This window comes from Maniola hyperantus, chromosome 10 (genome assembly GCF_902806685.2).
Source record: "Maniola hyperantus chromosome 10, iAphHyp1.2, whole genome shotgun sequence".
Taxonomy (NCBI): Eukaryota; Metazoa; Arthropoda; class Insecta; order Lepidoptera; family Nymphalidae; genus Maniola; species Maniola hyperantus.
In genome coordinates this window covers 645,613-670,164 of record NC_048545.1, presented here as the reverse complement: position 1 = coordinate 670,164, position 24,552 = coordinate 645,613, and the positions used below count along the sequence as shown (strand labels likewise).

The 24,552-nt window shown below is 39.4% G+C and overlaps 4 protein-coding genes across 5 annotated transcripts; 3 read left to right on the top strand and 1 right to left on the bottom strand.

Moving 5' to 3' along the window:
* The first annotated feature begins 639 nt into the window (after nt 1-639).
* On the top strand, nt 640-13,813 carry LOC117985994 (zinc finger protein 121-like). Of its 2 annotated transcripts, XM_034972796.2 has the most exons (6): nt 640-1,155; nt 2,303-2,557; nt 3,611-3,775; nt 4,177-4,338; nt 4,655-5,324; nt 5,510-13,813. In XM_034972796.2, coding segments are annotated over exons 1-6 (1,575 nt in total). In that variant the 5' UTR covers nt 640-833; the 3' UTR covers nt 5,511-13,813. The 2 variants fall into 2 exon arrangements, with proteins under 2 accessions (XP_034828687.1, XP_069357314.1); XM_069501213.1 differs by lacking the exon at nt 5,510-13,813 and having other exon boundaries at nt 4,655-5,325.
* Nucleotides 13,814-15,015: 1,202 nt separating this feature from the next.
* LOC117985998 (uncharacterized) lies at nt 15,016-18,078 on the top strand. Its single transcript, XM_034972801.2, has 2 exons — nt 15,016-16,413; nt 17,700-18,078. The coding sequence occupies exons 1-2, from the start codon at nt 16,185-16,187 to the stop codon at nt 18,059-18,061; spliced, it is 591 nt and encodes a 196-aa protein (XP_034828692.1). The 5' UTR covers nt 15,016-16,184; the 3' UTR covers nt 18,062-18,078.
* A 613-nt stretch (nt 18,079-18,691) lies between these two features.
* On the bottom strand, nt 18,692-23,708 carry LOC117985992 (uncharacterized). Its single transcript, XM_034972794.2, has 4 exons — nt 22,605-23,708; nt 21,777-21,979; nt 21,233-21,472; nt 18,692-20,831 (listed from the first exon to the last, which is right to left on the bottom strand). The coding sequence occupies exons 1-4, from the start codon at nt 23,573-23,575 to the stop codon at nt 18,832-18,834; spliced, it is 3,414 nt and encodes a 1,137-aa protein (XP_034828685.1). The 5' UTR covers nt 23,576-23,708; the 3' UTR covers nt 18,692-18,831.
* A 242-nt stretch (nt 23,709-23,950) lies between these two features.
* On the top strand, nt 23,951-24,504 carry kud (oligosaccharyltransferase subunit 5 kud). The gene is made up of 2 exons (XM_034972586.2): nt 23,951-24,079; nt 24,162-24,504. Exons 1-2 carry the CDS (start codon nt 24,074-24,076, stop codon nt 24,399-24,401), a joined length of 246 nt encoding a protein of 81 aa, XP_034828477.1. The 5' UTR covers nt 23,951-24,073; the 3' UTR covers nt 24,402-24,504.
* Nucleotides 24,505-24,552: the final 48 nt, after the last annotated feature.

The window sequence follows — 24,552 nt, the reverse complement described above, 5'->3', positions numbered from 1 at the left end:
GGTCGGTGGCTATGACGATGATTAACGCAATTTGTATTTATTCCTGAACGATATTTTAGGTAGGCCGTCGATATACGTCAGGTTTCCAATGCCTTCAGGTAGCCTGACCGGAGCCTAATTAATATAAATAGCATTTAGCTATGTATTTATTGAAATTTAATCAAAAAGTTACAATAAACCGTTCAATATCATAATTTTTCCATTATCTGACCAGAGCGAAAAACCGGACGTGTATTTCGTCTCGTACCTACGTGAAGTATGCAGACCGCGCCTTCAGGGAACCGAATCGGCAATAAAACCTGAAATGCCTGACGGTAGCTTACCGCCCTGATGAGCGATAAGGGATACCGGACCGGACGTGTATCATACATTCAAACAAATGTATGGCTCCTATGCCTTTAGGTAGCCTGACCGGACCGTACCGGATGAAAAAACCTGACGTATAATTGCCGGCCTTAACGTTTATATATAAACTATTTATAAATAATTAAACTTAGACACTATTTTTAATTTTATTTATGATTTTGACCAAAATAATTACCTATTCAAAAAATAAGAAATAATATAAAATTATTTATATACAGAAACTCCTGTCACTTGTCAAGCATTTTTAAAATGTTTCAGTTGGTTTCAGTTTCAGAACGTAACATATATTTGGATTTGTATTGTATTCGCTTGAAAGATTTTGTAAAATGAAATGTTTTTGTAGTGCGTTCTTATTTGTTTTTATAATAAGTGATTTCTTAATATAATGTTGACTGTCCTTAACTAAAATATTTAAAGATGTGATTTTATGTTTAACATATCATTAATAACCTCTATATTGTTCTATAATGAATGCCGAGATTTGTGTGAGTTGTTTTAACAAAAAGACCGTTAACGTGACGAATAATCGTCTGGTAACGGAGAGTTGTGGTCATGTAAAGTGTATGGACTGTCTTCTTCATGAGAAAACCGGTTGTGGAGCTTGTATGAGAAATGGTTGTGAGAAAGAAGTGGTGGCAAAGCAGGAGATGCATGAAGCTCAGTATAGTCCAGTAGAGAAGGTTAAGACTTTCACTGTTCCCGTGGAATATGAGGAGCTCTCCCAAGAAGAGCAAGAGCTGTGTACCAAGAAGAAACTGGAAATTGCACACATAAAAATTGAAATGGAAAGTAAGTTACTAATAATTGTTTTTTCGTTACATTTGAAATAATGAGAAAGATATTGAATTGCTCATTGATTGTACACAATTTTTTTTAAGTGTGGTGGTCATCTTAACACAAGATTAATATAAAAAGATGAAACAGTGAACTGCTATGCCTAAAAACTAGATTTTCCATTGGGGGGTTCTCTAAAATGGAGATTCTAAGCTTTTCAGAAAATTTATCTCACTGAAGCTAGGGCAGATCAGCTAGCATTCTACAACACCTGGCAGTAAATATTAAACATGTAGCTTTAGAAAGAGATGGCTCACAGTTTTGTCCTGTGAACATTTTGATAAATCTGGCCTTATTTCTTGTCTACTTTGTAAAGGGAGATTCCCTTTATTGTGCAAAATTTTAGCTCTATAGGTCTACAAGGTGGGCGTTGATGAGACAGGTCAGAGTGAGATATTATTTTTTAACTGACTTTCAAAAAGGAGGTGGTTCTCAATTCACCCCGTTTTTTTCCACCTTTTTATTTTATTTTTATGTATGTTAGGTATTTAATGCCTTAAAAAATAAAATAGCCTTTATTTCAAAGTCTAGAATGTTTTAGTTATGATTAACTCACGGCAAGGACCTCCTCAGTTTCAATCATTCAGCAACTCTCACCATTGCTTACAGTCCTGTGCTACACTCTTAATGTCTCTCCATTTAATGTCATGGTTATCACAAAAAAATCGTTATGATTTTATCACCAAAAACTGTACTGAGTTTAAGGACTACAATACTAGTCTATTCTTCTTTTTTACGCTGTGATAGACATCCGCATCTAATCGGAGGTTAGGGGTTCATTCCGGGCATGCACCTCCAACTTTTCAGAGTTATGTGCATTTTTAAGTAATTAGAATATCACTTGCTTTAACAGCGAAGGAAAACATCAGAAAATCTGCATGCCTGAGAGTTCTCCATAACGGTCTCAAAATAGAATAGAATATATTTTTATTCATGTAAACTTGTCTGCCAATTTGCACTTAGCCAGCATGGTAGAATATGCCCAAAACCATTCTTACTCTGAGAGGAGACCCGTGCTCTATAGTAAGCCCGGCAATAAGTTAATCATGATGATGATGATGATGATTCTTCTTCTTTTTTACAAGTTTATTTTTATTTCTAGGTGGCAAAAAAGCTTACTTTTGTACAGTATGCAAGAAAAAGTTCACAGCTAGAAGCCAAGTATCGTATCATGCATACTGCAACGGACAAAAGAAACCGTACCACTGCCAAGCTTGCAAGCAGAGCTTTGCCTCCCACTCCCACTATAAGTACCACTTGAGAACGCATAGCCAGGAACGTACTTACAGCTGTGATGTCTGTGGCCTGGCCTTCTTCCACCCGTCCAAGCTCAAGAGGCATGCGCTCAAACATACCAGTGTGTTATTAATTCTTAAATTACTTGATAGCCTAGTGGTTATAAATCGTCGGTCCAATCACGAATGGGTGTATCCAACAAATAAGTATTAGTTTTTTAATTAACTCCACCATCGTAATCTATAAGACTAGCTTAGACTAGACTAGACAAAAGAGGACTGGTTGTCAATCTACAGTGATCCTATAAACTGTATAATAGTTTTACATATAAATTTACGACAGTGCATCATAGTACACTTTATTACAATTTTCTATGGTAAAATTTGTAAAATTCAGATATGCCCCTTCGTGATTTGACTGACGAAATTACTTTTTCATTAGTACCCAACAGGAAATATTGGCCTTCAAACTCTGTTTCATAGAACTGTTTGTCTGTCAGTCAAAATACCTATGGTGATGTTTTGTTGGTCTCAACATCTGAGACAATTCTCTACAAAACCATTATCTCTAAAAAGTTTGATGTACAATATTTCTTGCTGAGTACTGATTTTGATAACAATGTCATAGTGATCTCATACAAAAACAAGATTCTGAGTTCAATCATTTCATAAATTGCTTTGGAGGTTGAGTACTCCAAAATTACAGCTAAAGAGTGACTGAATCACTTCTCATTGACTGATACGTGATTGGCAGAAATGTATTATTGCAGCAAGAATACTATAAATTCAGCCAATCACAACCATTCAGACTGTAGCAATGATTGATACAGCTTTTCTGCAATCAACCAGCTGGTGTATTCTGTTAGGATAGTTTTAATAGGACTAGTCACTTACCAGCAAAGCTATAGGTACTATCTGTTTCATGTTGTTATATTGTGTTCAAAGCTAAAACCTACTTTAAGCTAGCTTTCCAGACAGGATGGATAGATGGATGTTTCAGATTTCTCTGATTTGGTGCCCGTGTCGGCGATAATGTTTGTTGGGCAACCGAAATTGACATTTTAATTACTCAAATCATTTGATAGAATTGCAGGCTCCAATGCATAATAATATGTAAAGTCCATTTTGCCATTTTAAAGTGGCCTTAACTTTTCTTCATTTATTATACTTTTCAGAAGAAAAAAAATACACATGCAAGGAATGTGACAAGGCTTTCAACAACCTAACTGCTCTACGCAAACACAACCTGATGCATACGGAGGAGCGTCCGTACGAGTGCGCTACGTGTAGACGACGGTTTCGAGACAGCTCTAACTATAAGAAGCATCTTAACAAACATAGTATGTATACAAATCAAATCAAATAATTTATTCAAAATAGGTAATAAATTACACTTTTTGATTGTCGGTTGTTGGATTTGGAACTGTAAGAACTCTTTGATTTTCAGAGACAAAATATTTTATTCTGATTTGGATTTTTCCGTTTTTGTGCTGTAGGACATTGCGACCTGCCAATGCCTGATTCTAGGTCAGCGGGAAGTACCCTGTAGGTTCTGATTCCCTTGATGAATCTTAACAGACACAACAACTAATTGATCCTTTAAGGGGGTCCTTTCTTTCTGGAGATACAGAACCCTAAAAAACAGGACTACATGTTTTGTGTGCACAATAGTAATGGCTTGCATGACATTGGTGCTCACCCCTGCGCCAGAGAAGTTGTCGACCTCGACGTACTGTTGCAGAGCGGCAATGCCACACCTGCGGGGAAGAGTTCGAGGCGGGGGAAGGCGCGGAGGCGCACGTCTGTGCGGGCGCCGCGGGTCCGCGCCCGCACCCGTGCCCGCGTTGCCGGAAATCCTTCCACTCCAAGAAAGACATGCGCAGGCATGCCGCCACGCACTCAGGTATTTATACAATACTACAAGATGCCCGCGACTTCGTCCTCGTGAATTTAAAATTTTAAAATTCCAGGGAAACTTTAATTTCATAATAAATGGATTAAAGTCCAACTCTAGGATGGAACTAAATCTGTACCTAGTAGATGAGGTCCGCATCGTCCATGTGGATTTAGGTGTTCTAAAAACCCCATGGAAAGTTTTCTTCCTTTCCCTTCCCCTTTACCAAATTTCATCAAAATTAGTTAAACAGATGTGCCATGAAAAGCTAGCGGACAGACAGACACATACTTTCGCATTTATAATATCAGTATTTAAATTACAGATTCCAAACCATTCCGCTGTAAATTATGTCCTGAAGAGCGTCGTTTTAGACGAAAGGACAACTTAGAAAGGCACGTGAGAAATGCGCACCCAGACTGCTCGCCGTCCGCCGCGCTAGAGTGCGACATGTCGGCCCTCCAGAGCATAACAGATGCTGGCACCGAAATCTACGAGAAATCCGAGAAAATCCGACTCGAAATACTCAACCCCCTCCCACCGCTACCTCAAGAAGTCATCAAAAAACACATCGAAGACGGAAACGAAGAACCGGACAGTAAAATCAGTGAAAGTGTAATAGAAGAGAAGATTAGTGAAACCGGTAAAGCCAGTGAATGTGTAGTGGACAAAAAGTCAATAATCGAAGCGAATAACGCGCGCGAAAGTGTAATAGTCGAAAAGAGGAATACAGACAGTGAAAAAAAAGTGCCAAGCCCCGAGAACGAGTATGTTCACAAAATCCGTAAAGCCATAATTCCCCTACCACCCATAGATCCGGAGAAGTTCAGAAGTGTTCAAAGGGGGCATTTACCTGGCAGTGTTACTATAGCGCCGATTAAAAATATGGAGATCTATAAGAAGATCTTGTACGAGAAGGTGGAAAAAGACACGACAGAGGTGATACAGAATCCGAAGATGCACTGGAGGAGGAAAATGGAGCAGGATATCAATTAGTGAGTATTTTAATTGATTGCAATTCTAATATAGCTTGACGAGTCGCAGAAGCAGAAGTGGTACCTAATAGTTGAGGTATGTAGCTTGAAGAATCAATCAACAGTGTTGGGGTCCAGATCATGATGATGATGATGATGTGATCTTAAAAATACATATTATCCTCAAAAAACATCCCTTTTTTCAGGTATGTAAAGAAAAGGCTGATATGGATAGCAAAGCGATCCGGACTGGTACATTGGTAATGTTTTATATATGCACTTATTTCTTAAGGTATTTGTCTATAATCTTTTGTATAGTCTATAGATAATGTAAACTATTGTTTATTTACGATAGTGACAATGCAGGCTGGCTCCTTTTTTATTATTTAATTTATTTTTTAAATGATTTCTAATGAAAAGAATTTTAGCTTTTGCTATACATTGTGATGTTTAAGTTGTCTTTCAAAAGCGAACCAGTTAACTATTATTATCCACTTGCTTATGCTTGCGACTTCGTCCGCGTGGACTACACAAATTTCAAACCTCTATTTCACACCCTTAGGGGTTGAATTTTCAAAAATCCTTTCTTAGCAGATGCCTATGTTATAATAGCTATAGCGAAACCAATAATTAATCTATGAGCTATCTGCATGCCAAATTTCAGCCCGATCCATCCAGTAGTTTGAGCTGTGCATTGATAGATCAGTCAGTTAGTCAGTCAGTCACATTTTCCTTTATATTATTAATCCATGATTAATAAAAAAAATATTAGCATTGCAATAAATAGTTACCAAAAAATATTTGTTTGAATTAACTACTAAAATATTCGGATTCCAAGAGCTAATCCAAGAGTGAATCACTGCGATGAAATACCTTGCGAGCTGGCCCACGTGCTGCAACCGTGCCTTCGCTATAAGGTATTTTTAGGGTTCTGTACCTCAAAAGGAAAAAACTGGCCAAGTGCGAGTCAGACTCGCGCACCGCTCGTTCCGTACTCGGGTATTTTTTGCAACATTGTGCACGATAAATCAAAAACATTACATTAAAATAAATAAAAATCTGTTTTAGAATGTACAGGTAAAGCCCTTTCATATACTTTGAAAGCTGAAAATACTAATTGTTCATGAACACATTTTAATTTTTTTTGTGTGATGTAACCACAAATTCACAGTTTTCGGATTTTTCCCCTTACGTGTGCTAAAATAGAATAGAATAGAATATGTTTTATTCATCAAGTAGACTTTTTATAATAGTCGGGTAGTTTTAATTTATCACTGGTTTGGAATGCCGTTCCTACCGAGAAGAACCAGCAAGAAACTCGGCGGTTGCTCTTTTTAATTAAGAGCTATAAGACCTACCTACCTGCCAAATTTCTTTAATAATTTTATTTCTACTGGAAAGTAGACAATTGGATACATTAATTGCCTCACTTTTGTAAAACGACTAAAACATCACTGTTATGTTATGTATTTAATTATGTACCTACAAGGTCGAAAGTATTTATTCATAAAATTAATTAAGCTTTATTATTTTCAAAATCAAATGGATCAAATGAAAATCAATTGTAATAAAGAAGTATAGTACGCGACAGGTAGAGATGGCAATCGGGGCGTTCCCCCGCCTCATACCCCGATTGCCATCTCGACTAATTTATATAAAATACATAATGTATTTTATACACATGCATTTATAAATTTTAAGATATTCTTTGCACATTGGCAGCGGGTGGCAGAGCGAGATGGCTTCTTATACAGTTGATATTAATAATCGAACTATCTGTAATCTGTCGATAAGTTACTTAGCAACGTTGTTATTCGTTAAAAAAGACCTTACAGTTTTTTACAAATAATAAGGGCGTAACGGTGATTATGCACTGCACTTCCGTCATCTGAGTTCTATCCGTCATCTGTGAGAATACCAACGATTATCTACTTATGTCATAAGCTCCCATACACAACAAAAAGGAACGTATTTTCACGGACTCGGATCGGATGAGTGCGTAACCGCCGTAAGAGTGAAGTCACACCGCTTTTTCATCCGGCCAATGGGCTGCGGATCGAAAAACTTTTTCTATTAAACTTACCTGAGTAAAATATATTTTTTTCTTCTCAAAATATGTTTGATAGTATTAGGCTGGTCCTGTAATACCTTGTAAAACAACAATTATTATAATTATTGCAATGGAATTTATTGCTAGAAATCTTGTAAAGGTTTTATTATTAGACTTAACTGAGAGCTTTTTGTTTCTTTTAAACAGTTGCGAAATTGTGACCGAAATAACAGACCGGGGGCAGGGTTGGTATTGGTCCTTCGAACCGGATATATCGGTGCGTAAGGAAAGCACATAGCCACTCCCTCCCGCTCCCCGGCGCACATCTCTAGTGAGTGAGTAAATAAATACGCATCTGTTTAGGGAAGACGAAAATCATTAGTACCGATACCCCCAAATGTTGGGGTTACATCAATAAAATGTTCCTGTCAAGTTATCACATGGATGTTACCATAAGTATAGCAAGATAACTATAGTTGGGCCAGTATGAACGTGCGAACAGAGTCATAAATCATTACGATCATAGGGTTGTGAGAATACCGCAGATGTCGTTATCGATAAAGGGATGCCGTTCGACGCAGGTAGCTGGTAGCTAATTTTGTATTGTTTCCCTCGCTCTTTATAACCTGTTATCGACTACCGACAAATCCTTTTTTTACAGTTACACAAAACACAAGAGAGTTCCATAAGACCTGTAAGTGCGAGCGAGAGGTATAACAGAAATGATTTATGATCCCGTTCGCACGTTCATAATGGCCCAACTATAATAATTATGTGTATTATGAATATTGGCAATGTTTGAAAGACTGTTTCTGAATTATCTATAAAATATCTAATTGAATTAAGTTAATTTGTTTTCAGTACGGAAATATAAATAATTTTGGGCATTATCAAGCTTTGGTCTGCCAAAAATTGTGATAAATTAAATAGTGGTCTACTTCATCAAATAAATAATTTAGCGTTGAAAATATCTTTGCCGTTTTTAGCGGAAGACTCATCAGCATTTATAGTCGCTTCTGAATTGTGATTTTTTTTACCTTCTAGTTTTTACCTGGAAATTCGTAAATGAATTTAGGTTTCGAAGCAAATCGTCCCATTCGCATCTCGTCCTATTCGCAGCTCGTCCCATTCGCTGTTCGTCCCTTTCGTAACTCGTCCCATTCGCTGCTTGTCCCTTTCGTAACTCGTCCCATTCGCTGCTCGTCCCTTTCGTAACTCGTCCCATTCGCTGTTCGTCCCTTTCGTAACTCGTCCCATTCGCTGCTCGTCCCTTTCGTATCTCGTCCCATTCGTAACTCTCCCTCGAGTTGCGAATGGCACTTGCTTCGAAACCATTTACTTAAAATACTTAAACCTCTTTGATTGAAACTGAAAAAGCATATGTGACGTCATCATAAATTCAATATGGCGGATACTAAAACGCACGCAATTCGTGAATAACGCCGACTATATGTTAGTGTGTATATAGACTGATCGTGATCTCTATCTCACATTGATCTCAACGATTCTAGCGCTACTTTCTAAAAATATTAGAGCCAATAGAAAACATTTTTTTAAACTTTTGTTTGAATTACTTGAAATAACTTATAGTGCGCGCAAAACAAGTTGTCCAATCTGAAGTTGCAACATGGTGGTTTGCACAATCACAGGTCATAGACTAAGGAATAAGAATTAAATACTCAATCCCAGCTAGACCTGTTTGTTTTCGTACAATGTGCACACCGTGTGAGTCAATCCGAACACGATGTGTGTGACTCACACGCCTCGTGTTCGGATTGGACTACATGTTTTGTGCGCACTGTTTGATCACTCGTTTTATAGATGTCAAACATGTATGGCTGTATTGTGAAAAGCCAAACAAACGCTTGAAATGAGACCCGGCGCCAAAGTTTGACAGCTACATGCAATGTGACGATCGCAATCACCTCTGATTGGCTGATGGGCACCAGTTGCAGCAAGAATACAACATTTAGCCTATCACCTACAGTACCCGGCAGAAAATATTGCACATTGAAAGAAAGAGATTTCGGCTTTGTAGAGCGTCGTCCGACGATGGCACTCATACCATGTGACCATTTTGTTGGTCTCAAACTCTCAACGACAGAGACAAAAACTATCTCTTTCTAAAGTTCGATATGTATATCCAATATTTGCTGCCGGGGCGGGTACTGTACACGATTGCGATTGGCGCAAAATGATAATGTGACAACATAAGTGAACGTCACTATTTCAATTCATAGATGAATGATAAATATTTTACAAAGAATTACGACTGCACGGATGTGGGACTGTTGACGGAGAACAAGTCTCTCACCGTTTATAGGTTCGCCCTAGTCCTGTGCGATACGGTTCTCAGTCATCCATTTTTGTCCTCCGCGGACAACAGTCCCTCGTCTACGCAGGCCATTATAAGCATACCGTGAATTTCCTGCAATACCCGGCAGAAAAATTATATATCGAACTTTAGAAAGAGATACCGGAAGCTTTTTAAGACATTTCAGGGGTGGTGACAAAATAATACTCGCTAATACTTTATTCTGTTGCGTCTATTGAACGCTTAAGCGATCCGATTCCGACTGGCAACAATTTATAGTCAGCGTACAATATATGTTCGAACGTCAAACCCTCTACAGCTTCGGCTTCGCGTCTTAGTCTCAATGATAGAGACAACGCTATACAAAACCTAAGCTGCCGCTTGTCTTTTTCTAAAGCTCTATGCGTTAACTTTCCTGCCGGGGACTGTAGTCTGTACGTCCACGCCACCTGTCGCGTTGGTCGATATGTTTACTCAAATCAACTTTTCGAAACGATGCTCCATTGAAATGTCATGCCAAAGATTGGTTCCGTCGGAAAGGGATTGTTTTAATGGTAACTGTAACTTACAGTACTATAGTTCTTGCATTTCACGGAGGCGAGTGGCTCATGCTTGTGTTTAAGTCGTATCGGTATACGTAAGGTAAAGTAAATGTGTGCGTTTGCGAGCGCTTGCTCGCTACTGATGGTCCGACATGCACGCACACTAATGTCCGTGTATACGACGTAACCACAAGTAAAGTTCACTCGCCTTCGTGAATTGCAAGAACTGTACCACTTTAATAAGTCGTATCGCCAAAATTCGTTTGCGCAGATAAGCCCCAACCCGCCGACTAAATCCGAATGTATAGTACGTGGCTGAAAGTAATGTACATCGGCCTTTAGAATGTCATTTCGGCTTTGTAGGGCGTTGTCTCTGTCACTCAAACCTATATGACGTTTTGTCGGTCTCAATGACAGGGAGAACGCTCTGCTATCTCCTTTTTTAAAGTATTTTTTTTTCCATGTAAATTGTAAATAAATGTGTAACACTTTGAAAAAATGTCGGTACTATCGTAAAATAGCGCGCCATTGCATAGCTGATTGTAATTGGACTTTTATAATTCTAAGACTCTATTGTACATACAATTTTGCAATTAAGAATAATCTAATCTAATCTATTCTAAATGTCGATGTACATTACTTTCTGCCGCGTACTGTACACCAATGAAATACAGACATACATACAAAACATGGCGCGTAAGCAGCAACCAATAGCGGACGGGCTAAGATTGGCCGAGATAATATTTTCGCGCCATTCAAAAATACGATTTCTGCGCAGGTACATGGGTAACTTCTAAAAGTGGTAGTACTGTTTGTTATATGAACGAGGTTTTCGAAGAAGTTGGTAGTTTTAGCGTTTAAACTACCCTGAGTGATTTCCATTCTAAATAATATCTGTCCCGGCTTTACTCACGTGTTTAGTCGACGTTAGTCAAAACCGCGGCACGTGCGCGAACAGACTCCCTTAAAAAGGACCCCGTATGGGTTCGAAACTAGTCGGGCTAACGTCGACTAAACACGTGAGGACAGCCGGGACAGATATTATTTAAGTTGGTAGTTGTAGTTTGATTTGTATATTTTGGACAAAGAGCTTCAAAGGTGCACTGTATAGCATGTAGATTTTATTTGTATGTATAGAGAGATTGCATTTGGCAGTTTTAATGGCCGAAATTATAATCTACTGGCTGATGCGCGCGACTTCGTACGCGTGGATTTAGGTTTTTAAAAATCCCGTGGGAACTCTTTGATTTTCCGGGGCAAAAAGTAGCCTATGCCCCTCACCAGGTCTTAAACTATACCCATGCAAAATGTCACGTCGATCCGTTGCGATATGATTGAAGGACAAACCAACAAACAAACACGCTTTCACATTTATAATAGGGTAGTGATATGTAATCTGTTTATAAGTTACTTAGTAAATGTTGTTATCTGTTACTTATCGACAGATTACAGATAGATTGATTAATTTCGGCCGTTATAGTTAATACCCAATTATCAATTTTGTATTAATAGTCTGTACTTATATTATTTTGTTATTGGTTTTTGTATAATTTACCTACTACATATACCTGTAACGTATAACTTATTCAGATAATATAAAGCTGGCTTTAGATTCACGACAAGAACATCTGAGAAATCTCTGTGAGACATGATGCCGAAACCTGCGGGGTGATTACGTATCTCGCGACAGGCGTAAATCTAGCAATCATTGCTGTCAAAACAGCGCCTAGAGAGAGAGCAATAGCCACAAAGCAAAATAAGAAGAAGAAAAAGAGAGACAGCAAATGAACTCAACCCTCCACCTCCCATGGCCCCACCATCCTCTCGGTTATGTGGGCCGAATCGCGGGAGGGCGCCCGTTCGGTACTTACTCTTGGCATTTCCGGGTCGCCTTCTTGACTCCCTACAAATTATTTTTGTCTCTTCCTTGTCCCTTATGCTCACTCTCCCCCCTTGGGGGCTAGACGTCATTGACGACACAGCAAATGAACTGTCACATTGTTACTGCTGTCGCTACTGCCCCGCCGGCTTGTCTGCAAGGCGCTTTAGTTTTTCGGCCGCGAGGCACGAATCCATTGTCCCGCGATATAAATATTCCACTAGATGCGGCTCTTCATAGTAACTACATGTTCCAAAGAACATCGGTGTCCGTACTCCTCACAATCGTGATCCTCTGTTATTTTTTCATAACGCAAAATTTTATTAAGTACTAGCTGATGCCCGCGACTTCGTACGCGTGGATTTAGGTTTTTAAAAATCCTGTTGGAACTCTTCAATTTTCAACAAAAAGTAGCCTATGTCCTTCCCCGGGATGCAAGCTATCTCTGTACCAAATTTCGTCAAAATCGGTTGAACGGTTGAGCCGTGAAAAGCTAGCAGACAGACAGACACACTTTCGCATTTATAATATTAGTATGGATTCAATCAAATTGAGTAGGTAACTACAACTTACCTATATAGTCTGCTTATCGACGACCTCCCTGGTTCGATTCCTGGCAGAGGTTTATAATTTCTAAATTTCTGGTCTGGTCTGGTCTGGTAGGAGACTTCGGTCGTAGCTAGTTACCACCCTACCGGCGACCGTGCCGCCAAGCAATTTAGTGTTCGGGTACGATGCTGTATAGAAATCGATCAGGTTATGGGTTTAATGAAACCTCTTCCATGTTAAACTGCATCATCACTTATCATCAGATCACATCGCAGTCAAGGTAAAGTAAAGAATAAAAAACCGGCAACTTGTAAGTAAAAAATAAAAAACCGGCCAAGTGCGAGTCAGGCTCGCGCAACGAGGCTTGCGTACTACAGTCGTATTTTTTAGACATTTTGCACGATAATTCAAAAACTATCATGCATAAAAATAAATAAAAATCTGTTTTAGAATACACAGGTGAAGACCTTTTATATGATACCCCACTTGATATAGTTATCTTACTTCGAAAATTGAAATTACAAATTGTTAGTACCTACATGACCACAATTATTTTTTGTGTGATGTAACCACAAATTCACGGTTTTGACATTTTCCCCCTAATGTCAGCTATAAGACCTACCTACTATTAAAATAAAAACCACTTTGGTATTTACTTTAGAAGGCTTTTATTCACTGTTCACATATTAATTCTTAGTTATAAGAGCACAAGACCAAACTTCTTTTTCTACGCGCCATTTCAGAGTGAGGTTTCGCATAGATGCGCTACTCCGCAAAGCACGCCACAGATAATACAATCACCTAGTTTTTATGCCGTCTAACACTACCTCTAAGTTAACGGGAAGTACCCTGTAGGTTTCTTGGAAGCCGACAGACAGACAGACAACAAAGTGATCCTATAAGGGTTCCGTTTTTCCTTTTGAGGTACGGAACCCTAAAAAGCGGATTCCGATTGACAGGAGCGTGGACGCCAATGGTCATTGGAACAGGTTGTTTCTATGAAGCGCCGCATCTAGTGAAACATGTCGCTGATTATCTTGGACATAGCTACCACTTACCAGCGAATCGTGAATACCATCCACACTCACGTTTCTTCTCGAATGTTTTCGGTTAGAGTCTGGGGCACGCTGAACTATGCAATACTTTTATACAAATAAACTTCATTTCTAAGACAAATCTCTTTTTTTTTGCCTGATGGGTAGTACGCGCAATAAATTGTCCAATCTGAACACGAGGCGTATGACTGAGAATTGTACACAATACATAAAAAGATCTTAGCCGGACTTTTGCCCTATCCGCGGAATGAAGTTAAGTTAAAGTAGAAACACGCCAGCTTATTTTGAATGCACTATACAGTTGTATAGCGCTCTCTCTGTTACAAATCTCATACAAATGATAGAGGCAAAAATCTCAGTGGGCGCTAACCATTTTGAGACACCAACCAATCACAAACGAAATTATGTTTTATAACTGAATTTCGAATGTTTTTCTTTGATTTATTTTCCTAGTAATTTTCAAGAAATTTAATAGAACTGTACATACATTTTAACACCACTTGAATACAAAAGAAAAATATACATATTTATAAGTATTCGATTTTTTTTCGAAATGAATTTCGAATGTTGTTTGAAGACATGTTTGTGATGGTTAGCGCTCACTGAGAATTTTGCCTCTCATTTGTATGGAATACGTTACAGAGAGAGCGCGCTATACTAAGTAGTGCATTCAAAATAAGCTGGCGTGTTGCCACTTGAACTTAACTTCAAACCGCCGATAGGGCAAACGTCCGACTAAGATCTGTTTATGTATGTACAAGCATAACAGAAAGAATGTCATACTACCTTCATTTCGTGGATAGGGTATAGTTTATGACCTCTTTAACCGCTATGTTGGAACTTCAGATTGGACTACTTGTTTTGCGCGCACTGTAACCTACTACCTACTATGGCTTATGTCTTTCCTCACAAGCGGCGTCGGGGTCATGTATTAGAATTAGATTTACAATAATGTAAGTAATACGTCACAACTTACAGCCCAACGTATGGTTTGGGTGTTCGCCAATTTTTCCTAAACTAATAACTGCTTAGGTAATAAACAGAGCCGGATTTGAACCTCAAATATTTCATCATCTTCATGATCGACCCGTCGCCGGCTCACTACTGAGAACGAGTCTGCTCAGAATGAGAAAGGTTTGGTCACTATGGGCACTTGTCAGGAGTTATGTGCGTTTTAAGCAATTAATTAATGTCATTTGTTTTAACGGTGGAGGAAAACATCGTGAGGAAACCTGCATGCCTGAGAGTTCTTCATAATGTTATCAAAGATGTGTATTCTGCCGATCCGCACTTGGCCAGCGTGGTGGACTACGGCTAAACCTTAGTGTATACGAGGGATCAGAGTGAGAAGGGTTTGGCCATAGTCTACCACGCTGGTCATGTGATTGATAGACTTCACACACCTTTGAGAACATTATGGAGAATTCTCAGGCATGCAGTGGCCCTACCGCGGTTGTTTGACAGCTACAATGTCACGATCGCAATCATCTCTGATTGGTTAATGTTCGCTCACTATTGGCCACAATGCATTGTTGCAAGAAGAATCACACAAATTCAGCCAATTAGAACAATTGAGATTGTAATAATGATTGATGCAGGTTTTAGACAATTGCCCTTCAGGTTTCCTCACGATGTTTTCCTTCACCGTTCAAGCAAGTGACATTTAATTACTTAAAACGCACATAACTCCGAAAAGTTAGAGGTGCGTGCCCGGGATCGAACCCCCGACCTCCGATTAGAAGGCGGACGTCCTAACCACTAGGCTGTCACAGCTGTTTGATGATGATGAAGAACAATAATTATTCTAGGAATATTTATTGTTTGTAGATACAGTTCATCCCTGTGAACCGATAGAATCAATCACTGCAGTTAGTTACGTAAAGAGACGTCACCTCCGCGTCTAGCAGTTGCTTTGTTTCATTGTCAATGTTATTACAGTTTACACTTCGTACCTACCTGCTAGTACATTTTACTTACAAAGACTGCCATTTTTATTTTTTGATATTTAAAGTCAGTTTAAAATAAGGGACCGTTAGTTAACTTGATTTATTTTAAATGTGTGGATAAATAAAAATATGGCTGTGTCAACTTCTATGGTAAAGTTTAAAGAGTTAAGATAAAAAGCAACCTTTATAATCTCTATTCACTTCAAAAGTGAACTTATGGATCTCACACTCACTTAATCTTTCAATTCCCCGCGAAATATCTCCTTAAATTAAAACTTCCTACTTCCGGCAGAGTTTAGTTATTGCTTCTGGGTACCTATTCGTGAACAGGAGGCTAGAATAACCTATAAGTAACGTCTAATATCAAAAATCTTCGCCTAGACCCAGAGACCTCAGAACGTAAGCTCTCTGAATCTTTCTATTTGCCTTGCTGTGATTCCTTCTTTTTCCCTGCCCTGCCCTGTGATTCCTTCTTTCTTCCCTTCCCTGCCCTGTGATTTCTTCTTCCCTGCCCTGCGTAGCCCTGTGATATTTTTTAACCAAAATATGGAAGACATTGTAGCCTCCGTTACTGAACTGTACAAGCAGAAGGATTGGAAGGCAATAGTAGAGTCGTACCGGGAGCATCCAGACAGAAACAAGCTGCTATGGGTGTTCCCCACGGAAGACAACTTTCAGTTCATTGCAAAGTGTATGGAAGAACTGAAGTGCAGTGAGATCCTGAGTGTGGGCTGCGGCAGTGGTCTCCTTGAATGGATTATTACGGAAGCTATAGGTAAGAAAAATGTTATTTTTATACATAGGTACAGACGCATAAAAACCGGCCAAGTGCGAGTCAGACTCGCGCACTGAGGGTTCCATACTACAATCGTATTTTATCGATATTTTGCACGATAAACCAAAAACTATTATGCCTAAAAATAAGTAAAAATCTGTTTTAGAATGTACAGGTAAAGCCCTTTCAGCCTGTACGGGAGCGGTGTGCAGGCTCGACCGTACCAAAGGGGAGATCTCCCACCGAGCGGTTGGTTGTGCTCGGTAGCGCCAGCTGGGCCGACGGTTATGTCTTGAAACTTCTATATATAGTCCAGATTGCAGAAAACTCCGTTAGTGCGATTGCTATCGGCGGTACATTTGTTCGGGACTACGTCATCGATTGAACAGCGCCATCTAGTTTCTATTGTGGTAACCGCCACATCACTCCCCTCCGAGACGAACGCGTAGTGTGAAGCAGTGAAGAGAGGTGGCGTTGTAGCGTGAAGGCGTGTGAAGGAAGGGCAATGGCTGCCAACCAACCAGAGAAGCGGTAGACCAGGACGCTTGTAGCTGGTGATGGAGTGCAGGGCCATTGTGCCCCGAAGCTGTGGCTACATCCGTCTTACAGGCCTCGATGTGCTTGCTGTTGCTGCATGTAGACTTGGAGTTTGGAGGAGACGTCGGCTTGCGGTGTGTGATCCAAAGGTGTTGCGGTGTATGCGATCACCCTTGATCACGTTGAGTGCGCAGTGCGGAGTGCGGCGGTGTGCGGTTGATCTTCGATGACGTCGGCTGTTCTAGTGTGCGATCAACTCTTGTATCAACGTCGGCTGTTGTAGTGTGCGACCACTCTTGATCACGTCGGGGTCACCAATGTACGGGAGCGGTGTGCAGGCTCGACCGTACCAAAGGGGAGATCTCCCACCGAGCGGTTGGTTGTGCTCGGTAGCGCCAGCTGGGCCGACGGTTATGTCTTGAAACTTCTATATATAGTCCAGATTGCAGAAAACTCCGTTAGTGCGATTGCTATCGGCGGTACATTTGTTCGGGACTACGTCATCGATTGAACAGCGCCATCTAGTTTCTATTGTGGTAACCGCCACAATATGATACCCCACTTGGTATAGCAATCTTACTTTGAAAGTCGAAAATAGCAATAAGTATATGTTCATGAACACATTTTAATTTTTTTAGTCGGTACCAGCTACCTATGTGTTTAATGTAATTTAGTTTGAGCTGTGCGTTGATAGATCAGTCAGCCAGTCACCTTTTATATATTTAGATGATTCATTTTAATCCTTTCAGGTTACCCAGTATCAGGATTAGAAGTAGACGGTGCTTGGTGGCAGTGCAGATACGCGCCCCCTACATTCATACCCCTACAGTTCACCGCGCCAGAATTGGGCAAAGCCATAATCGCTATGTTGCAAAATTGCAACAACACCGCTCTACTTTTCTGTTACTTCAACAATGGGCCAGCTTTCAAACAGTATGTTGAACTTTTTTCGGGGAAGATGATGATTATTATCGGGCCTGGCTATGGGAAAGGGGTCCATACAGATCCTAGGCCTTTTGGAGACGTTCCTGAGAACTGGAAGCTTTTTAGCTGGCAAGAAGTCGCGTCTACTAGAGATTTTATAGCTGTTTACTGTAAAATTACGAGTTAGTGTTGAATTAAAGTTATGTAAGGTTATACCTATTTTATTAGAATCTCCGGATGCGTTGTTTAAAAAACACAATTTTCTTGTGCAGTAGGTACGCGGCAGAAAATAATGTACATCGACCTTTAGAATAACTTTTCGGCTTTGTAGGGCGTTGTCTCTGTCACTCATACCTATATGTTTTGTCGGTCTCAACGACAGAGACAATGCTCTACAAATCTGCTATCTCCTAAAAGGTCGATATACATTACACTACATTATTTTCTGCCGCGTACCTACTGTAGCTTTACTATATCTACATGTTATAACTTACAGCTAGGTGAAGCAGTGATTAAGACTTGGGATCTAGGAATTAAGCTAGTAGTCTGCCTTCTATCTGGGAAGTCGGAGATTCGATCCTGAGCACGCACATGTAACTTTACGGAGTTACGTGCGTTTTAAGAAATTAAAATACTTTGCTTGCTTTATCGGTGAAGGAAAATATTGCGAGGAAACCTGCGTGGCTGGAGTTATCCATAATGTTTTCAAAGTTATGTAAAGTCTGCCAATTTGATCAGCTACACTCAAAATTCCCTTAAGGCGCTTCTGGGTCTATAAGAATTGACCGACAGGCCAAGGGACAAGAAAACTCCAAAATAACAAATGATAATTAACAGTCTTTTATTGTAATCAATATCATTAAAAACTTAAATGTAAGTACCTAAGTATAAAATATTTAATAACTATTTACTTGCAATTGTATCTACATAACTAATTAAAATAACAATTTCAACAAATCAATTCTTCATCAGTTCAATATTTTTGACGTTAATTTTATTAGTTGACGGTCTTACAGACGTGTTCATCATGGGATCCTTTTTACCCTGGATGTAATTTTGGCAGTCGTCGCTATCTATTGGAACTACATCTAAATTATCCTTCTGGTTTATTACAGGCACTTCGGTTACCATCCTATTCATTTCGTTTACAGGTAACTCGGTGGGAATATTATTCGCTGGGATGTCGTTTTCCAGAAAGTGAAAGTCATTATGCATCAAACACAATGATTCGAGAGAAAAATTCATATCGAATCGTGGCAGTAATTTGGTGTCGTCCGAATTATCGTCGATTTCTATAACATCATTCTGCTGGTCCGGCTCCTCTGGCAAAACCACGCTGGATAGATCTAAGTGAGTGGGGTACTGTTCCGGTATGATATTGTCTATCATGTACTGATCTATCAGAGGCGGATTGGCCGCAGTGTTATTTAACGCCATCGTGTAAAACGCGTCGGATTTCACTTCGTTCTTAATCTCATTCATATTTTTATGAATATCTTCTAAGGGAGGTGATGCTTTATATTCTCGGCTAATAGCTTGGTTGTTCAGTAAATTCGCGTTGCACATTCGTTCTAAGCTTGGCGATTGTGTGTTCTGTTTGATAGTGGTCTCCAGTTTGATGTAACTTGGATCATTAGTTTGTATCTTCTGGGGCGGGGGAAGCATCGTCATGGGCGTCACGTTCATTTGCTGGTTGAATGAGAATATTTGGGGGTTGTCGTTTATTTCGTTATCTACAGGCGTTGTAGCAGAATCTTGCGTGTACGCCATTATGGTGTTTGGAGATTCACTCAACGCAGGTTCGGGCGGTAGTTGCATGAACTGCGTTGTAATCAAATTGTTGAAAGTCACTGGACCTCCCAGACCATACCTTTCGTTGTCCTCCAGTTGTTTAAACGCCATTTTCTGTTGCGAATGGAACATGTTAACCTGATCTGGACCCTTTAATATCAAATTGCTTTTTACCGATATTTTGGGCTTCTTCCGTGGAACGCCATCTATTTCGTTAGAAATATGGATCGGGGAATGTCTGGAAGACGGCACGGGGAGGATCATTGGTTTTATGATTGGGCCTATGACTTTGGTCATGGGGAACGATATTTTATCGACTGCTCTCAAAGTGATATTGTTGCGTACTGCAATCGACGCCGGTGGTAATCGAATAGGGAAATTGCTCATAATATTGTTGCTTATACTGTTACTGACTGGAGAATGAGTTACGGCTAGTGAATTTACATTACTGCTTTGCAGTAAATTTTGATCTAAAGAAACTGATGGGAGAAAATGAATATTAGCTTGTGAAGAGTCGAAGGTCATTTGCAAGGGATGTTGCGCGGTGTACTGGTGCCTTTCCTGTATATTAAAATTTGCGGAAATCAAGCAGTCGGAATTGTTGTCGTCTTTACTCAAATCTGTTACAATTTCGGGGTTAAAGTTCGCCTGCTGGTTATTATCAGAGGAATTTGTGCAATAGTTTTTGGGGTACTCCTGAGGCATCGTATCAGGTAAACTATCACAGTCGTATACTTCTATAGGGATTGTATTAACAGTTTTTGGACTACCCTCAACATTTTGTTCAGTAGAGTTGTTCTGTACTTCTTCTGGTTTATCAGAATTCTTGCTCGGTATTGTCCAACTAGGTTTATTAGTTTTCAATTTAGTCATTTCCAGTAGTAAGTTATGGCTCTCTTTATCTCTGTGTGTGTTTAAATGTATGGAGTATTTGTCTTTGCTAACAGATTTGAAGGGGCAATATGGGCAGCAATGTACGTCATCGGAGGTTAATTCGGGGTGTTTCGAGAGCATGTGTGCCGCGTATCTTGTGGACTGGATGGCTGTGTACGGGCAGTACTTGCATTTGTAAGCATTGTCTTGGGAGTGCTGCTTCTTGTGGCGACGTAGCGCGTTGTGGTCGCCTGAGCGGTACTCGCACTGATCGCAGGCGTAGGGTTTGTCGCCTAAAACACCGAAATGGAATTGATGTATCCTGCATATTTCACAAAGAAACTGCAAACAACTGCACATGCAAACTGTGGCACCAACTCCATTCTGAGGTATACTAGATTTCAACATGGAATTACTCTACTAGAGCCTCAATAGCCCAACGGGTAAAGGAGTGGACTGAAAACCAAAAGGTTGACGATTCAAACCCCGCCCGTTGCACTATTGTCGTACCTACTCCTAGCACAAGCTTTACGCTTAGTTGGAGAGGAAAGAGGAATATTAGTCATTTAAAATGGCTAATATTCTTTAAAAAAAAAGGGGCGGATCAACAAAATCCGTTAAACAGATTTTGGCGAGATTTGGCACTAATTTTTTCAAATCTACCTATGGTATCATAAGTCAAAAAAGTTCTTACCAGTATGTGACCTCATATGCAGCTTGAGCTCTTCCTTCCTGGCCGCGGTGTAGTCACACTCGCAGCACTTGAAGGGCTTCACCTTCTCGTGCACAGTGGCCACATGGGTGCGCAGCTGGCGCGCATTGCTGCACTGCTTCTGGCACACGTCGCACTCGATCGGAGGGCCGTTGCGGCGGTGGTACAGCGTGTGTTTGGACAGTTGGTTCGCGTTTTTGAACTTTTTTGGACATACTGTACCTGTAATCCAATTTAGTAATAGAAGCATTTTTTTAAACCCTGTACTACTTTTAGACTCCCTCAGCCAAAAAGTGCATCTTCTAGTCCTACTAATGTGAAAGTGTGGATGTTTGGATGTTTGTTACTCAATCACGCAAAAACGGCTGAACGGATTTGGATGAAATTTGGAATGGAGATAGATTATACCCTGGATTAACACATTTTTATGCGGGAAATTAAAGAGTTCCCGCGGGATTTTGAAAAATGTAAATCCACGCGGACGAAGTCGCGGGCATCAGCTAGTATAAAATAAAAATGGTCTCACATGAATAAGCTTTATATGTCCCATGGGATTTCATGTGAACACGCAGCCTGTACCGCAGGGACGTCTTGTACCCGCAAACCTCACACGTGGGCAGCTCCAGATCTATCTTGTGCAGCTTCCACAGGTGTATGTGCAGCTGCTCCATGGTCACAAACCTTTCTGAACACTCTGGGCATGTGATGTCTCCATCTTTATGGCACTTCCTGAAATTATTATTCAAACAAGTTTCTTATAAAGTCTATTTGAATATATTATTAACTATTCCTTATTCAAATAGCACAGATTTCCTCTATTCATTCACCACTATTTTTAACCGACTTCAAAAAAAGGAGGAGGTTATCAATTCGTCGGAATCTTTTTTTTAATACTATTTATTACATTTGAGAAGCTGGCAAACAAAACTGGACTAAACCAACAAATTAATTTCAGTAAAATTTACAGAAATGTAAAAACTAACTATGACCTCATTCTTAAGATCTTTAGTCTTCGACTAATCCAATTTTGTTTGAAAACACACTTTTTGAGTCTATTTTTAACCCTGACCCCATTTTACTTAAAACTAACAGCATTCAATGTAACTGAATCAAGAGTCAAGAACATATGAACAAAAAAATGTTTTAAAAGATGATATTTAAATCTGTTTCAGTTTGCCAGCTTCTGATTTAACTTTCTAAAAAAAATTTGCAATGCAATCTTCTAAGACACTAAGAATAAAGTTGTCATTAAAATACACTAAAATTCTTGGATACTTGGTTCTACCCACACAAAGCCAGACTGGGTCACTAGTAATTTATTAAAATGCATATGAAACAACAGTTTATTAAATACCTATGATACAATACATTTATTTCCTCCTTAAAGTGTATATGGCAATTACCAACTAAGCATATATACTTTTTTTCTATTGTCTCCTCAACTTTTCTAGTTTCATTTCTGTTTGGATAAGGTGTCAACCTTCCTCTATCTGGCTTCATAGGAATGTGTGGGACTTCTTGGCTCTCTTTAGTCTGTGGCGAGGATACTGAGGATAAATTCTTATCTATGGCTGGTATCCGAGGATGTATGGAGGATATCAAATCAGGAGTAACACTTGACATTTGTATCAAGTTACAAGTGGTGTTAGATGTTGATGTATTTGAGACATTGGCGTATTGAGTAGAGACGTCATTAGTGTAAACTATATTTATGCTAGCTTCCTGTATAACTTCTTTTGGATCAATTTTCTCGAAGTTGGGCATGCTCATTTTGTTCAGTTCATCCATGGAAATAAACGCTACACCTTTTGGTAGCTGCTTGTTATTGGCATTTACAATGTCAGGGACTATTTCTATTAGCTGTGGTATTTTTACTTCAGCGAGCTCTGGCTGCGGTGGCGGAGGCTCGTTGACAGTTATTTCCTTTTTTAACTTAGCATCTTTAAGGGCTATTTGTACAAGACTTTTTACCATTTTCTTAACATCTTTTATACCCATCTTATGGTGATTGCGGAGATGTGTCCGCAGAGTTTCCTCCGCATCGAACACGCTCGTACACCCAGGACACGGGATCTGTATGTTGTCTGCTAGTCCATTACGTTTTGCCAACTCAGGATGCACAGTAAATAGGTGAAATTTTATATCGTCCTCAGCGAATGCCATGAAAGGACACGCCTCGCATTTGAAGAAGGCGGTAGACCCGACAGACTTGGCCTCGTAGGACATTACTTTTTCTTTTGCTAGAGCTGGTTTTGAGTCCATATTTTCTTGTCCGTTTTGAGCGACTACCCTGTTCATGTTCATGATGTAACATTGGGAGGACATCGCTTCATGGAAGAAAAAAGTATGTTTTAACTCCTCATGATATTTAAGCGAGGGAATTCGATAATTTCAGCTGAAATTTGCAAAACAAAATGTAAACCACAGACCAATATAATAACATATAGGATAATGATAAAAAGAAATTAAAAAAAAAAAATGTAAACACGATTGCGGACATAAAAATCTGTCACTGTCACTTCTAAAGTGTCAATCAAACGTCAATTGCAACCACACAGCCATAGACTAGGAAATATAGAGTGGCGTATTATTCATTCATTTCATTCACTAGCTCCGACATGGCTCCAACAGTGGACTATTTGGTGAGAGTTGGGACCAACTCCAACCTAACTGGATTAGCATAGACAATAAACTATTTCGTTGACATTTCAGATGACGTGTTATTAAACTATTCGTCTGTGTTGTTTACCAATTTTTTGGTTAAAGACCGGCGCTGGATTTTTAGCAAAAACATTAATTTGTTGCCTTTAAAATATAATAAAAATGAGTGTAAGTACGATTTAGATACTGAACTCTATATTTTGTATAATTTTACAGAGTTTTATATTGATTTTGTCATGTATTTTTCTAGTTGGAAATTGAATCGATGGTGCGGTACGCGTCACCAATAAACCCGGCTGTGTTTCCTCACCTGACGATGCTTCTGCTCGGTATTGGAATATTCTTTACCGCGTGGTTCTTTGTATACGAAGTCACGAGCACGAAGATGTCAAGGGACCTATTCAAGGAACTTCTGTTATCACTAGTGGCCGCTTTATTTTCTGGGTTTGGTATTCTATTCTTGTTGTTATGGGTGGGTATTTACGTCTGATAGTGTCTTTGTGTTTAATGAATGTATCATTCCTTGTTGAAAATGTCTAATTAATTTTGTATATTTTAAGAATAATTATTTAAATGAAACTCCACATATTTTATTTCATGTTTTATTACCCTATAATTTTATTTGTTTTTAAAAATATTCA

Bases quoted from the DNA above. Each gene is read 5' to 3' on its own strand.
- LOC117985998 (XM_034972801.2), top strand. From the start codon at position 16,185: ATGGAAGACATTGTAGCCTCCGTTACTGAACTGTACAAGCAGAAGGAT. The intron at 16,414-17,699 runs GTAAGAAAAATG...TAATCCTTTCAG, and splicing joins GATTATTACGGAAGCTATAG to GTTACCCAGTATCAGGATTA.
- LOC117985994 (XM_034972796.2), top strand. From the start codon at position 834: ATGAATGCCGAGATTTGTGTGAGTTGTTTTAACAAAAAGACCGTTAAC. The intron at 2,558-3,610 runs GTGTGTTATTAA...TATACTTTTCAG, and splicing joins GCATGCGCTCAAACATACCA to AAGAAAAAAAATACACATGC. The intron at 4,339-4,654 runs GTATTTATACAA...TTTAAATTACAG, and splicing joins GCATGCCGCCACGCACTCAG to ATTCCAAACCATTCCGCTGT.
- LOC117985992 (XM_034972794.2), bottom strand. From the start codon at position 23,575: ATGTCCTCCCAATGTTACATCATGAACATGAACAGGGTAGTCGCTCAA. The intron at 21,980-22,604 runs GTATTTAATAAA...TAATAATTTCAG, and splicing joins ATAAATGTATTGTATCATAG to GAAGTGCCATAAAGATGGAG. The intron at 20,832-21,232 runs GTAAGAACTTTT...TCGGTGTTTTAG, and splicing joins GCATATGAGGTCACATACTG to GCGACAAACCCTACGCCTGC.